The 14,713-nt window shown below is 37.1% G+C and overlaps 2 protein-coding genes across 3 annotated transcripts; both read left to right on the top strand.

The window, feature by feature from the left end:
* Window positions 1-1,775: 1,775 nt before the first annotated feature.
* Window positions 1,776-4,954, top strand: LOC132161736 (ribulose bisphosphate carboxylase/oxygenase activase 2, chloroplastic-like). 2 transcript variants are annotated; one of them, XM_088510929.1, is made up of 8 exons: window positions 1,776-1,820; window positions 2,130-2,452; window positions 2,619-2,724; window positions 2,807-2,892; window positions 2,971-3,218; window positions 3,298-3,522; window positions 4,458-4,738; window positions 4,856-4,954. In XM_088510929.1, exons 1-8 carry the CDS (start codon window positions 1,776-1,778, stop codon window positions 4,952-4,954), a joined length of 1,413 nt encoding a protein of 470 aa, XP_088367055.1. The 2 variants fall into 2 exon arrangements, with proteins under 2 accessions (XP_088367055.1, XP_059427902.2); XM_059571919.2 differs by lacking the exon at window positions 4,856-4,954 and having other exon boundaries at window positions 4,458-4,744.
* Window positions 4,955-10,783: 5,829 nt separating this feature from the next.
* Window positions 10,784-13,346, top strand: LOC132161700 (L-type lectin-domain containing receptor kinase S.4). Its single transcript, XM_059571876.2, has one exon. It carries the CDS (start codon window positions 11,148-11,150, stop codon window positions 13,203-13,205), a length of 2,058 nt encoding a protein of 685 aa, XP_059427859.2. The 5' UTR covers window positions 10,784-11,147; the 3' UTR covers window positions 13,206-13,346.
* The last annotated feature ends 1,367 nt before the right edge of the window (window positions 13,347-14,713 follow it).

The raw sequence follows: 14,713 nt of genomic DNA, 5'->3' as shown, positions 1-14,713 counted from the left end.
GTTTGGTGAGAATGGAGGGAAATTGAATATTGGATATCCTCAAAATTGGGGTTTGAAAGATTTTTACTATTTTATTCAACGGAAGACGAGAGAAAGAAGGCGGTGGACCTTTTCATATGCCCAAAACGGGGCGACAACAAGGGTAGACCATACGAATTTATAGATAACCAATCATTTGCTGTCTAATTAATGGCATATAAGAACTCTTCAGTCTTCACCAATCGTTTTGTCACAGTGAAGTGTACGTAAATTTAGGCATACATAATTAGAATATAAATACAAAATCTCAAACTTGTATACATATAAATACATGATATAGTAAAACATTAGCTAAGTATTTATGTTCCCAAGAGATAGCTCAATCGGTTGGGATCACACTTAATGAAGTGGAAGTCACTAGTTTGAATCTCCCTCCTCCCCCTTGTGCGGACATATCAAAAAAAAAAAAAAAAATTATGTGGCACAAGTAACAATATAATCGATTTGTAACAATTTTTCTAAGGTAATCATAAAACAATTTGTAGAGAGTAGTTATATATTAAGCAAGAAGATTGGAACCGGATTCTCATCAGTATATTCAGTTCACAGTTGGGATTTCTTTTAAAAAATCCAAGGACAAAAAATGAGCCACATCATTCTTCAATAAATTTTTTTTTTTTTTTCAGGTTAATTTTTTCATAAATTTTTTTTTTTTAAAAAAAAAAAGGGTTTCGTTGGGGGGCATGGAGGTGGTTTGGGAGTCCAAGTTACTATTTGCTGTTCTTTTTTTGTGGGCTTGGGTTAGATGGGTCCCCAACAAAGGCCTGTACTATTCTGTGGCCAAATGGGCCTATTGGACACCTGGAGGATGGGCCCAAGAGGTTTGCTTCGGTGGGCCGGACTGCTTTAGCAAATGTCTACGACCAAATTGAATTTGTTCCCGACAAAAATAAGCGTATGGAAAAGAGAGCCCAAGATAGCAAATCTCCTCCATTCCTGGACCCACTACACCCGTCACCAGCATGGTGCAACCCCCGGAAGGTCATTTTGCCCACTCCACTACGTGCTCTACAACACGACAAACATGTCGATCATAAACCACATGCAGCTTAGAGATATGCAAGTGTTCGAATGATGTATTGTTTAACCTAGAACCAGACAAAAAGCCATGCCTAATTGCTTAGCAAAAACCAAACCCACGCTTGACAATTGTAATGTTTTTAAGTAAATTGAAGATATAAAGAAATAGATGCCACCCTTTAAGCATAAATCCTAAGCCTACTTCAAAATAAATGCTCCAATTTAGGCCAATATCTCAGTTTGTGCAATAATTTTGGGTGAGAGGAGAGAGAAGCTTATTAAACTCCAACCTCAAACCAATTGAGTTTCGGAAAGTCAGAACAACCGAAAGAGTTCATATAAAATTTACTTGTCTAAATAAATTTTAGGTTGTTCGACTACTGTCCAGCAGCGATCCCAATCCCGAGAAGCCTCCATTTTGTTTGTAAACCAAATTACATGGTCTAAGCTTAGCCCACACTCCAAAACCAACGTCCATCTCTGATCTCACCCAAGAGCCGCGCAATACAGCCAATACCATTTGTTTGGCCGTTAGGAAATTCGTAAGCCAATCCACAGGATTTCCATTTCATTTTCACTCTTCTCCACACTCCAGAGCGCACCCCCTATAAAGTCCCTCTCACCCTCCTCCTCTCTCTCTTCCTCTCGAAGACAACATCCCAAAATAGTTTCAGTCCCGGCCACTTGATCAGAATTGTTTGGGCCTTCTACAATCAATGGCCGCCTCTGTTCCAACTGTAGGGGCTGTTAACAGAGCACCGGTACTACGTTTTTCCCGCCCTTTTCATACCATACAACTCGATTTCCATTTTACTCTGTTTTCACCGAATACGTTCTTGTATTTGCTCTCTTCAATTGTTTTCATCCAAGAATTCAGCCAGTTTCGTATGCACTTCTTCCGCATGTTGCTTTAGAGTTTCGAGTTTTTTCCTCTGTTATCAATTCATTCTCATTTAAAAAAAAAAGGTTTAATTTTGCACCTGGGTTTGTCAAAATTAGTTAATGGAATCAGTGGTTTCATTTGAATCTTGTAGTTTATTGGGTGTAAAGAAAGGAGAATTTTTTTGCAGTTGAAATCGAATGGCTCTCGGGCAGGAACTTTGGCTCCAAGCGCGGCATTTTTGGGCAAAAGCTTTAAGAGGGTGAGCTCCATTTCCAAGATCACCCACCAGAGGATATCATCTGGGAATTTCAGGGCTGTTGCAGAATACAATGAGGAGAAGCAGAGCTCCAAGGACAGATGGGGAGGACTAGCCTTCGACATTTCCGACGATCAGCAGGATATTACTCGAGGAAAGGGAATGGTGGACACTCTCTTCCAAGCTCCCATGGGTTCCGGGACTCACCATGCTGTCATGAGCTCCTACGATTACGCCAGCGCTGGCCTTCGCCAGTAAGTAATTCGTGTTTTGATCACATGGGTCTTCGATTTTAACTTTAATTAGTAACTAAAACCTTGAATAACATAGATGTTGGAGAATGATTTTTGGTTATTACCAGGATCTGTTTTTCTTTTTTTGAGAACATATCAGATGTGTGTCTGTCTTTTGATTCTCCAGATTCAACCTTGATAACATCATGGATGGATTTTACATTGCTCCCGCGTTCATGGACAAGGTTGTTGTTCACATCACCAAAAACTTCTTGAGCTTGCCAAACATTAAGGTTTGCATTGAACTATTCCAAAGTTTACAAGTAATGTTTAAATTTTTCAGAGATTTGGATGATTTGTGAAGAATTGTGACAGGTTCCTCTCATCTTGGGTATCTGGGGAGGCAAAGGACAAGGAAAATCATTCCAATGTGAGCTTGTCTTTGCCAAAATGGGAATCAAGTGAGTCAATTTCTTCCACGTCTCTTATTCCACATAGGAATTGTGAAAATGTTAATAGAATGTCTTGGGAATTTTCAGCCCCATCATGATGAGTGCTGGAGAATTAGAAAGTGGGAACGCTGGGGAACCTGCAAAACTGATTAGGCAAAGGTACCGAGAAGCAGCAGATATCATCAGGAAAGGAAAAATGTGCTGCCTATTCATCAATGACCTGGATGCCGGAGCCGGCCGGCTCGGCGGAACCACACAATACACGGTGAACAACCAGATGGTGAATGCCACCCTCATGAACATTGCTGATAGCCCAACCAATGTCCAGCTTCCTGGTATTGCTAAAATCTCAACTAAATGACAAAAACAAAGTTTGAAAAAATAAATTTAATCAGTAAATCAATATTCTAACAGGTATGTATAACAAGGAGGAGAATCCCCGGGTTCCCGTCGTCGTCACCGGTAATGACTTCTCCACATTGTATGCCCCTCTCATCCGGGATGGTCGGATGGAAAAGTTCTACTGGGCACCATCTCGGGAAGACTGCATTGGTGTCTGCTCTGGTATCTTCAAGACAGACAGAATACCCAAAGAGGACATAGTGAAGCTTGTGGACACCTTCCCTGGACAGTCCATTGGTAAATATATATTGATTATATGGTAGATTTGAATTGATTATTAGTATATTATATATTTATATATCTCATGCGCGTAGATTAAGTAATTTGTAAATAGAAAAATATCAAAGAAAAAAGTGATGATGATTATATATATAAAACCATGGGGGGCAACAACTGGTTTATCATGGATGACAAAAGACAAGACAGAATGGCTAGCCTTCGTATGAAATGCTGACTTGGATAGAAAAGGAACATATGCTTTGTTAAAATACTTTTAGGGGAAGGTTTTAATGAAAAGGTTGACATAATATGGAGCAAGAAACCACTTATGAAATTAATTTATTTTTTTTATTTTGAACCCTGCAATATAGACAGATTCGAAAAGGAATATTTAAGGACCAGTTAGAACTATTTAAAAACTTTTAAAAAATGGAACTTCCAGATCTGTTTGAAAGTGGGAGGAAGGAAGAAATAGAAATTAGGGAGAGACAGGATTAACTTCTACTATTTCTTTAATATTTATTTTTTAGTGATGTTATTTAGTAGATTATTATACGACTGCTAGATTATTTAATAGTTGTATATAAGTCGTTCAGCAGTCTACTTATAAATAGCTTACTCTTTATCTTTTGGTCTTGAACCTAGTAAACAATCATAATCATTTAATATGGTGTGTTTTAAGTGACTTTCCATGTCAGCTACTTAAAACACGATATGTCAGTTGGTGTGACATGGATATGAAAAATTGGTGCGAAGAGTAACGTGGCTATGAGTGAAACAGAAAAATGGTAGACAATAATGGAACAGTTTTCTGTATGAATATATCATAAGAAAGGTGGACTCAAATCACCTTTGAATTGGGTGGCTGTGATCATATGCTATCGAATTTGAAACCCTGAAAGACTACTAATGAACAGAAGTCAAGAGATTAATATCATTGTGTTTGCGTGCAGACTTCTTTGGTGCCCTCAGGGCAAGAGTGTATGATGATGAAGTGAGGAAATGGATATCAAGTGTCGGGGTACAAAATGTTGGGAAAAGGCTTGTGAACTCAAAGGAGGGACCTCCAACCTTCGACCAACCAAATATGGCTCTGGAGGAGCTGCTTGGGTATGGAAACATGCTTGTCCAAGAGCAGGAGAATGTAAAGAGAGTCCAATTGGCTGGCAAGTACTTGAGTGAGGCAGCTCTTGGGGATGCAAATGAAGACGCCATTAAAACTGGAAACTTCTATGCTTAGATATGATTCTTCATCCTAAAGGCTTTGATGGGAGTTTGAATCATCTGGCTTTGGGATTATATAGGATAGGAAACAAAGAGTTGAGAAGAGATTAATAATTGTTTGGATGCAGGCAAAGTGACCCAACAGGTTAACCTTCCTGTTCCCGAAGGCTGCACCAATCCAACAGCTGCTAGGAGTGATGATGGGAGCTGCCTGTACCAATTTTAGGTCTGTCATTTGAGTATATATTGTCATCGCGGGGGGGGGGGGGGGGGGGGTGGGGAAAGAAAAACCTCAGAGAAAGAGTGTAATTAATTCTATTTCGAAAGAAAAAAAAAATAAAAAAAAATAGTGTCTTGTAATTGTCTAATACCGAATACTGTTAAATTGTTGTTTATTCCAAAAGTTTGGGCGATAAGAAATTTTTCGTTTAGTTAATTGTCTAACACTATCCCCACGTGGGGCTTAAACTCCCTCTTAATAAATAGTTAATATTAAAACATTTCCTCCACATGAAATATTTAACTGAAATGAGAGCTAAATAATGATGGTAAGGTTCAAACTCAAGGATTTTGACTTTAATACCATGTTAAAGCTGGGTCAAATAAGTACTTTTTCTATTAGCAGCAAGTGCCAATTAGGTAAGTTAAGATAGATGAAGTAAAAGACGGGCTAACGCTTTCATCCGTTGCTTGTTCGTTAGCTCAATGGATAAGTTATGGTAGTTAAAGCTCATTCCATATATTGCTTGTTGATGAGGTAATCAAGAAAATGAATGCAAGTGAAGCAATCAAATGGATGCCCTACTTCTCTGGAATGGGATCTTCTTAACTTCAAAAGAAATTGAGAGAAACCGGTTGATTGAAATTTGAGGGGCAAAATTGTAATTTCACTTTTTTGGACAATTTTGCCCCTCAAAATTGTTTGGTTCTTCCCTAAGCGTAGGGGCATTAATAATTATTAGTCATAATTCATCACAAAAGTTTAAACCGATAAAAAAATATTTAATAGTTAATTATTTAATTAATATTCTAAGATATTAAATCACCACTTAATGAATTATTTTATATATAATTTTGAAATAAGTGGTGGTTTATTAAATACGTCTTTTATTTTTTTGTTTGTATTTTTCCAGTCCTAAACAACCCTTTCGTCCTAAGAATAACTTATAGTTGTCAAGGCGACTTGTACTAACACATCATTTGTCGCCATATTTGTTCTTTTGGTGTTGCGCCACAAAGGAAGGAGTAACGAAATACTACTATAAAGATGACCATGGCTGTTTTAACTTTTAAGGTCACTTGAGGCTCGGTTGACATGTGACTAGGGAAAATTACATTTTAGCTCCTCAAAGTTTGAAATGATATGCAATTATTCGACCTCTAAAGTTTCAATTTTGGCAATCAACTCCCCTAAAGTTTTAAATTTTTGTAATTCGACCAATATTATCTTAAAATTCCCACAATGCCCCTAATTTTTATTTTTTATTAAAAAAAAAAATTTGGGGGTGCAAAAATGGCTAAATGCCAAAGGGATGACTACGGCCACCCCGAATTTTTTTTTTAATCTTTTATAAAACATAAAAGAATTAAAAATTATGGGCAATATAGAAAGTTTTGAATACAATTGGTCAAATTGCAAACATTTGAAACTTTGGGGGCTAGATTGCCAAAATTGAAACTTTTGAGGTCGAATTGCAAATTGTCTCAAACTTTGGGGGGGATAAAATATAATTTTCCCATTCAGATATTAAGGCGACTTTGCTCAACTTGAGATAACCTTAATTGGCAATGCAATAAATCTTTAAATAATTTAATTACCTCACTTTTTCCGTTTTCCATTTCAGTAAATTTCATTAATGGATCAATAACTTGCCACAGTTTTACTAGATGATATTTTCCAAGTGTTTTGATGCCTAAAAATTGTCAAAATTTTATAATTTAAGAATTTATAATTTTTTTTAAAATTATAGGAGATCTTAATCTCGATATAGAGAGTTAACTCTCTTTTCTTCTCATGGGCCAAACTCATGTATAAAATATAAATAATGGATAACCTTCACTAGATCAAAAGATGAGAGATATTAGGGTTGATGGTAGAAGAATATTTGATGTTTTTTTTAACAATGCTTGGCATTTTTTCTTCATTATTCTTTTACTTTTGTGTCTTGATGGCTGCCTGATGTTTAAGTTTGTGAAAAACAACCATTTTCTTAATGCATAAATAGAGTTGGGTCTCTTGTAATGCATAACGTGTGGACGTAGGTCATAAATTAAATAGAATGATGTAACAGTCAAGCTGATCAAGATGTTAATGTCATTAATACATTATTTTATGCTACGATGCTTTATTTTACAATAGAAGTATTTGATTAATTATTGCCTTTTTCTCTCACAAGCTTTCATGTTTGCTCCAAATAAAGCAAAAACGGGACCCAAACAAAAGATGGCCTGGAGTTGGACCCTAGTTACAAAAATAAAATGTACATACCAATTATTACCATGGGTCAACTAATTAAGCACTATAGTCTAAAGTGTGTATTTCTTTTTCAAAACAACTTGCAGAATCAAAAACTTGGGCATAGGAAGTTCCCTACTGATTTCCTCAACGAGCTAGCCCAAAGTCTTGTAGGAGTGGTTTTTGACCCACATCACCATAATAATTAAATTTTAATTATTTAATTAACATTTGAATAGTCCTTTTTATTAAATAAGACATCACCATATATAAGGTGTACAACAATTATTCGTGGGCCAAGGCACAAGGTGCCACCAGCTCCTCGCCCTTTCATCAACGACCTAAAGAAAAAGAGCATATTTGCTTCTTCTTTTTTCTAGTCAGCAACGCATTTAGATGTGTCTTCGGATCACACCCAACAAAGCCACTCATCCGGTATAGAGCCATGTTAATTTGAATATGTTATGCTAGTTTCTCATCATGGCGTGTGCATGACATATAATAAGTGCAACCATGTCTACATATGGGATCTTAGTAGTTCGCGGTCAGTGTAACGTCCGAGAAAATTGAAAGGTGTAAATAATAATAAAATATATGTCCTGACTATGACAAGAAAAACCGTAAGTGATTAGAGTTGAAGGCGTCAAACAACTACCCACGTCTAGAAATTAGACACAAAAACTTAAAAAGCTTTGAGGAACAAACTAATCGTTCAACTGGTGGGTCATCCCTCTCGACCGGAGATTAGTGACAAGTGGCATAGTGAGAAAAGGGTGGAGAGCCCCGGTCGCACTGCGGTGGCAATCTGTCCAATTAATCAGGATTGTCCAAAAATGAAAAGTTGAAAAAGCTTTTCAAAGAGAAAGAGATGGATTGTTATATCATACGTATAGTTGTAACATGAATGCAAACAAGCATAAACGCATTCCAGAAGGATCTAAGCATGAGTTAAGCAAAAGTATAAGTAAATCTTTCCAATCGTACGTACTGAAATGTTTTACGTGCTATGATTTGTTACGCATATTTATTGACTATGAACCGTATAATTTAAAGTATGTTAATATCTGCCGGCAGATATTAAGATGTACAGTACTGTTTAAATAAAGAGGAATTTCATAGGAATAAAAAAAAGATTCTGTGGTTTCAAAAGCAAAGAAAAAAAGAAAAGATGCGTGCAATTTAAGCAATGTGAATCATAAGTTTAAAGTAGCACCATGCAAGTGGAATATGCACCATTATTCAGCTTATCTATAGAATCGTATGATTTAAGTGGGGGCGTTACAGTTGGCACCAATTCTTTATTCCCTTTGACGTTGGTTTCATGCCCATAGATATAAAATGTTTTCCAGCACAAGATGATATCATGATACAACTATAATAAATTAAGCAGATTATTTAATTATATAACCTAAAGTTTTGTGGCCACGTTCCTTTTCGGTCCAAAAATGAATTATAAATTGAGCTAGTGGGTTTGATGTTGTAATCCCCTATGTCCAATCATCTTTCAAACCGTAAGATATATGTGCAAGTGCAAGTGGCTGAAATCGGATACTTATCCTCCATGCTAAAAATATTATAAGGCTTTCATGTTCACCAAATTACTTCTTTCAATTTTGTGAAAAGTTGCCTTATTGTTGTAAAGAAAACAATGATCTGGTTACGTTGGATATTGTATTTTGGGTATTTAAAAAAAATTAAAAAAAAAAAATAGGGTGACAATTCATATTTGCGTGTTGAATTTGAGTCTTTGTCAAAGTATGATACAAGACTATAGTTAAACAAGTCAAACTCTTCGACCATAACCTTAATATTTTGTATTGGGTTCATGTCGGATTCGCGGGTTATGTCAAAAATTGCCAATCATTGTATCGCGTGTCAAATTCAGGCCATGTCGATACATAAGTATTATAAAACTATTTAAGTCAACTATAACCCGACCCATTTAATTAAACGGATCAAACTCACCAATCGTAATACTTTAATTTCGTGTTAAGTTTACGAATAATATCAAAAATTACCGGTCATAATTTTAATTTTAATGTGATATAAACATAATCATGAAAACAAATAATTTAATAATGGGAAACACGTTAGCACAATCAGGGGCAATGTTTTCCTTAGATAAAGACTAAAGACATTGGAGACAGTGGAGAGTGGAGACAGTGCGGAAAGTGGGTGAAATTGGTGAAAGTCTCGTTGAAGTTGATAAAATCAGAGATTCGTCTTCACCTAATGGCTAATGGTAATTAGCAACAAGCATTAATTTACCCAAGTCCTCAATGTTGGACTGCATAGTGTTAGTTGAACGAAGAGGAGAACATTGTTTCTCTGTCTGAGATTATAGTTGAACTACAATTTGTCAAATTTCCAATTTGGGCCACATTTTTTTACCTGCATGACGCCATTGCACTGAAAAAATAAAAAAAAATTCCAAAAAAAAATTCAAAATGCGTCTTATAAAAATGTGAATAGTAAGTTCAAATTCTAATTTCGGTGTTTTTTTTTTACGTAAATATTGTTTTCTAAAAAAAAGTATAAAAAGATACTTACCATACTGGTCCCTCATAAAAAAATAATAAAAAAAAAATTCACATATGACCCGAAGAATACTAGGAGAACACCAAAAAAAATTATAGCATTTCTCTTTCTTATAAGTTAGTTTGTGAGAGTTAATTCTACTCAAGATTTTATATCATTCAGTATAAGAGCTGCCCACCACGTCGAGTATGAAATCAAATGGGTTACAACTTTATCATCGAGTCACAGACAGAGCGACTTATAAAATGGATTAAAATATCTTAAAACCATGTGTAAACTTAGTATTAAGTCATTGAATATTGATAAAAAAATACTACCCAAAAGCGGCTCTTCCATAAGCCTAATTAGGGTGGTTGTCTAGGGCCCATTCCATGAATAAAAAAATAAAAAAAATTAAGAACCTAATTATGATAAATAAATATTACATAAAAAAAAAATACAATGACTAAGCCTTTGAAAAAATAAAATAAAAATAAAGGGTAAAGATACAACAATGTATCTTTTCTAATTAGAAAGTAGAGGAAAGTCGCATTCAATGCTTAAAGATACAACAACAACAACCCACTGCATCATTTCCCACTTGTATTGAATACGTTGGGAATTAAATGATCAAAAGAGATAAGAGAAGATGGAAACTTTAATTTTTAGAAAGTCTTAATAAGAGGGCCCAGTCAATAGAAATCTATCTCTATTTCATGAAATATAACCTGAATTTCGTATAATTCCTAGAAAGAAATAATTCGACCATAATGTCAACCACGAGACGACACGTTCTACTGAAGATTTTTTTTAGAATTAGTTATTTCTTATAAATAATAAATTAAACTATTTCTTAAATTTAGATAAGTTTGAACAATTTCAGATATACATAAATATTTTTTAAATCGACAATGTCACAAAAAAAATTTAGTGTATTAGTCATATTATCAATTAAAAAAGAGATATTAAAAAACTTGAAAATAAAAACTTAATTAATATCTTTACATACTAAAAGGTGATAAGAATTATTTTTAAATAAAAAAATTATATAAAACGAAAATAAAGATGATTTACAGTGTGAGTTCAGAGTTCAGAGTTCGAGAGTGTTCTGTTGTGTAGTTCTAGGTGTCCAGCTACAAAATGGAAACACAGACACATACGATGGTGCTTTTTTCAAATTCGTAGGTTGCTGTCTGCTTTATCATCCGTAACTGCTACCCAGCCCATGTGAGTCCCAATTGCCTGAATGCCCCTGTTGCTGTCTTAATGTGCTTCCGCCACAAATTTCAGATCTCTTGCGTCAACCACTTCCATAGTTTCATTCAAATTCGATCAACTCATTCTAATCTAACCTCACCTACCTGGCTGCTTCTCTTAAATCCTATAATACTTCCTAATCTCACCTACCTCTTCTAAATCTCATGACTTGAATCTTTGTCCCAAATCCATGGCCATATCTCTTTGGATTTTCTCTGCGCTTATCTTCCTAGCAATCCCAGTTTCATCCCAGCTCAACCAGCTCTTCTTTCCCGGATTCAAAGATGTTGGCACCAACCTAACCTTAAACGGCATCGCTAATATCCAAAAAACAGGGATTCTTGAGTTAACCAACGAGACCAGTCGGTTAATGGGGCATGCCTTCTATGCCTCTCCTTTTCAGTTCAAGAACTCCACCGATGGTAAAGCTTTCTCTTTCTCCACCTCTTTTGTTTTTGCCATAGTCCCCGAGTATCCAAAGCTTGGAGGCCATGGCTTGGCTTTCACAATCGCACCCACCAAGAATCTGAAATCTCTGCCCAGCCAGTACTTGGGACTTCTTAATTCCAGCGATATGGGAAATTTCTCCAACCATCTCTTCGCGGTTGAATTCGACACTGTCCAAGACTTCGAGTTCGGAGACATCAACGACAACCATGTCGGCGTCGACATCAACAGCTTAACCTCCAACGACTCCGCTGCCGCAGCTTATTTCACCGACGATTCGACCAAACAGGATCTTAACCTCAAGAGTGGGAGAGCTATTCAGGTCTGGATCGACTACGATTCGGTTGGAAATGTTCTCCACGTAACGATTTCGCCGTCTTCTTCAAAACCCAGAAAGCCAATCTTGTCATTTCACGTAGATCTCTCACCGATCCTCCTGGAATATATGTTCGTCGGGTTCTCTGCTTCAACCGGTTTGCTCGCCAGCTCACACCACCTCTTGGGATGGAGCTTCAAGATTAACGGGGAAGCTCCAGCCCTTCATCTCTCTTCTCTGCCTTCTCTACCAGGACCCAAGAAGAACCACACAGCTCTAACAGTGGGGGGTTCTGTTGCAGCGGTTATTCTTGCACTAGCTGCAATCGCCTTTGCCATTTACATCTTCAGAAAGATAAAGAACGCCGACATAATCGAAGATTGGGAGCTCGAACTAGGCCCGCATCGGTACTCTTACGAAGAACTGAAGAAAGCAACCAATGGCTTCAAAGACAAAGAGCTACTCGGGCATGGCGGATTCGGTCGAGTTTACAAAGGTACGATTCCAAATTCGAAGACCGAAGTTGCCGTTAAGAGAATCTCGCACGATTCCAAACAGGGTCTGCCTGAGTTCATCTCCGAAATCGCTAGCATCGGCCGGCTTCGCCACCGGAATTTGGTTCAGTTATTGGGTTGGTGTCGCAGAGGAGGCGATCTTCTTCTTGTGTATGATTTTATGGCTAATGGTAGCTTAGACAAGTTCTTGTTTGATGAGCCAAAAACAGTTCTAAGTTGGGAGGAAAGGTTCAATATCATAAAGGGCGTCGCTTCTGGGCTTCTGTATTTACACGAAGGCTATGAACAGGTTGTGATTCACAGAGACGTGAAGGCGAGCAATGTGCTGCTCGACGGTGAGCTCAACGGAAGATTAGGCGATTTTGGGCTTGCGAGATTGTACGAACACGGGGCAAACCCAAGCACCACTCGGGTCGTAGGCACTCTCGGGTATCTTGCACCGGAGCTGCCTAGAACCGGCAAGGCCACCGCCGGCTCCGATGTGTTCGCATTTGGCGCGCTTTTGCTAGAGGTTGTTTGCGGCCGCCGGCCGATTGAGCCAAAGGCAATGCCCGAAGAGTTAGTTTTGGTGGATTGGGTGTGGGACAGGTTCATAGAAGGGAGGCTGCTTGACGTGGTGGACCGTCGGATGAATGGGCAGTACGATGAGGGTGAGGTGGTGATGGTGCTGAAGTTAGGGCTGATGTGTTCAAACAATGCGGCTATAGCACGGCCCAGCATGAGACACGTGGTGATGTATTTGGAAGGAGAGGCTGAGATCTTGGACGACTTGAGAGCACCGAGCGAGTACAATGGAGGGAAGGGCCACGTGGAGGGGTTCGAAAATTTTGTGCACTCATTTGCGTCTTCATCGAATGGTAAGATGAGCTCCGACGCGTTCACGAGGAATAGAGGTATGGAGAATAGTTTTGCTTCTCTTTCTTCTTCCCCTCTCTCCCTACTCAATGGGAGAGGAGGGGTGACTAGGTAGTGTTTGGTAAAGTTTCTTTTGTTTTGTTTTTTTTCTTTTGTTTTTGTATTATTATTTTTTTCTTCTGAGGTTTCATTTGATTTGTTCGAAAATTTTCCAAAAAATATATACGTCTTGAAGGAAAAAAGCTAACAAATTTACATCCAAATGGTTGAGCTTCCTATTATGCATATAGGTTTTTTATTTTTTATTTTTTTTCCTCTCCGTTTTAGAAGGACAGAAATTTCATGAAAATCGGTATGAACGAAGTATTTTCCTACCAATTTAAAATAGTGCAAAATGTCTATAAACATTTAAAATACACATTAAATTTAGTCTAAATTAGTAAAATGTTACGTTAAAAATTTAATGTGTTTTTTAAATGTTTATAAACACTTTGCACTATTTTAAATGGGTTGAAGGATATTTCTTCTAGACTAATTTGGAGTGAGGCTTATAATGGGAATTTCATACTAACTTTGTTGATCTTGTTAGGAGGACAAATATCAATTCTTAACGATTGCCTTCTACTTGAGTTAAAATTAAGGGTGACAATTCGTGTTCGCGTATAGGGTTCATGTAGTGTCAAAGGCATGAAAGATTATATAGGTTAACTCTAATCCGATCAATTTAATTAAACGAGTCAAAACTCTCGGCCACAATTTTGTAATTTTGTATCGGGTTTGCAAGTCATGTCAAAAATTGTCAACTATTATGTCACTTGTCGAGTTTGAGTAATATCGAGGTGTAAATATAAGATTATATAAGTTATGTCTAACTCGATTTATTTAATTAAATAGGTCAAATTTTTTAACCCTAATTCTTTAATTTTGTGTTAAATTTGTGTTGAATTTATATATTTTGTTAAAAATTGTTAATCCTAATTAATATATATATATATATATATATATATATATATATAAAGCATCTTGTACAGTGTACTTGGCAAAAAGCATCTTAAAAAGAGAATTGCTACACTTACAAAGGCTTTTTTACAAACAAAGCCTTACAAACTGACGTTGCAAGGAAAAGGACAAAAAAAACTTGGGACCAGGCTGCCCGTGAGAGACCAAGCTGCCCGTGAGAGAAATCAAGCAAAATGTCTCAAATCAAGATGAAGTTCGCGGATCTGAGCCTGTTTCTTCTTGTTCTCTACCTTCTTGAACTGTAAATACAGAAAAGAAGAGGCTAAAAGAGTTTTTGTCCAGCAGTTTTGATGTGGAAGAAAAGCCTCCATCAAAATATTTCTGGCCACAACCCCCACGCTGGGTCTGGCTGAGACCCGTTGTGGGTCTGGCCTGACCCCGCCGTGGGTCTGGTGACCCATGGCTGGGTATAACATCCTAGGCAGATCAGTGTGAAAAGTATGCGTTATGCGGTGGATAAGCTACCTACAACATCAAGAACTCTCCTGTATGTTCATGCTTGGAAAGATTCTTCCAAAACAAAAGCAAACTAACCCAAAAATAAATCCATACATCTCTTGAGGTGAAAATTATGCGCTATGCGGTGGATATGCAATGTGAGGG

Source organism: Corylus avellana, chromosome 10, assembly GCF_965113065.1.
Source record: "Corylus avellana chromosome 10, dhCorAvel1.hap1.2, whole genome shotgun sequence".
Lineage (NCBI taxonomy): Eukaryota > Viridiplantae > Streptophyta > Magnoliopsida > Fagales > Betulaceae > Corylus > Corylus avellana.
Note: the sequence above shows the minus strand (reverse complement) of the source record. Positions and strands in the feature narration are given on the sequence as shown.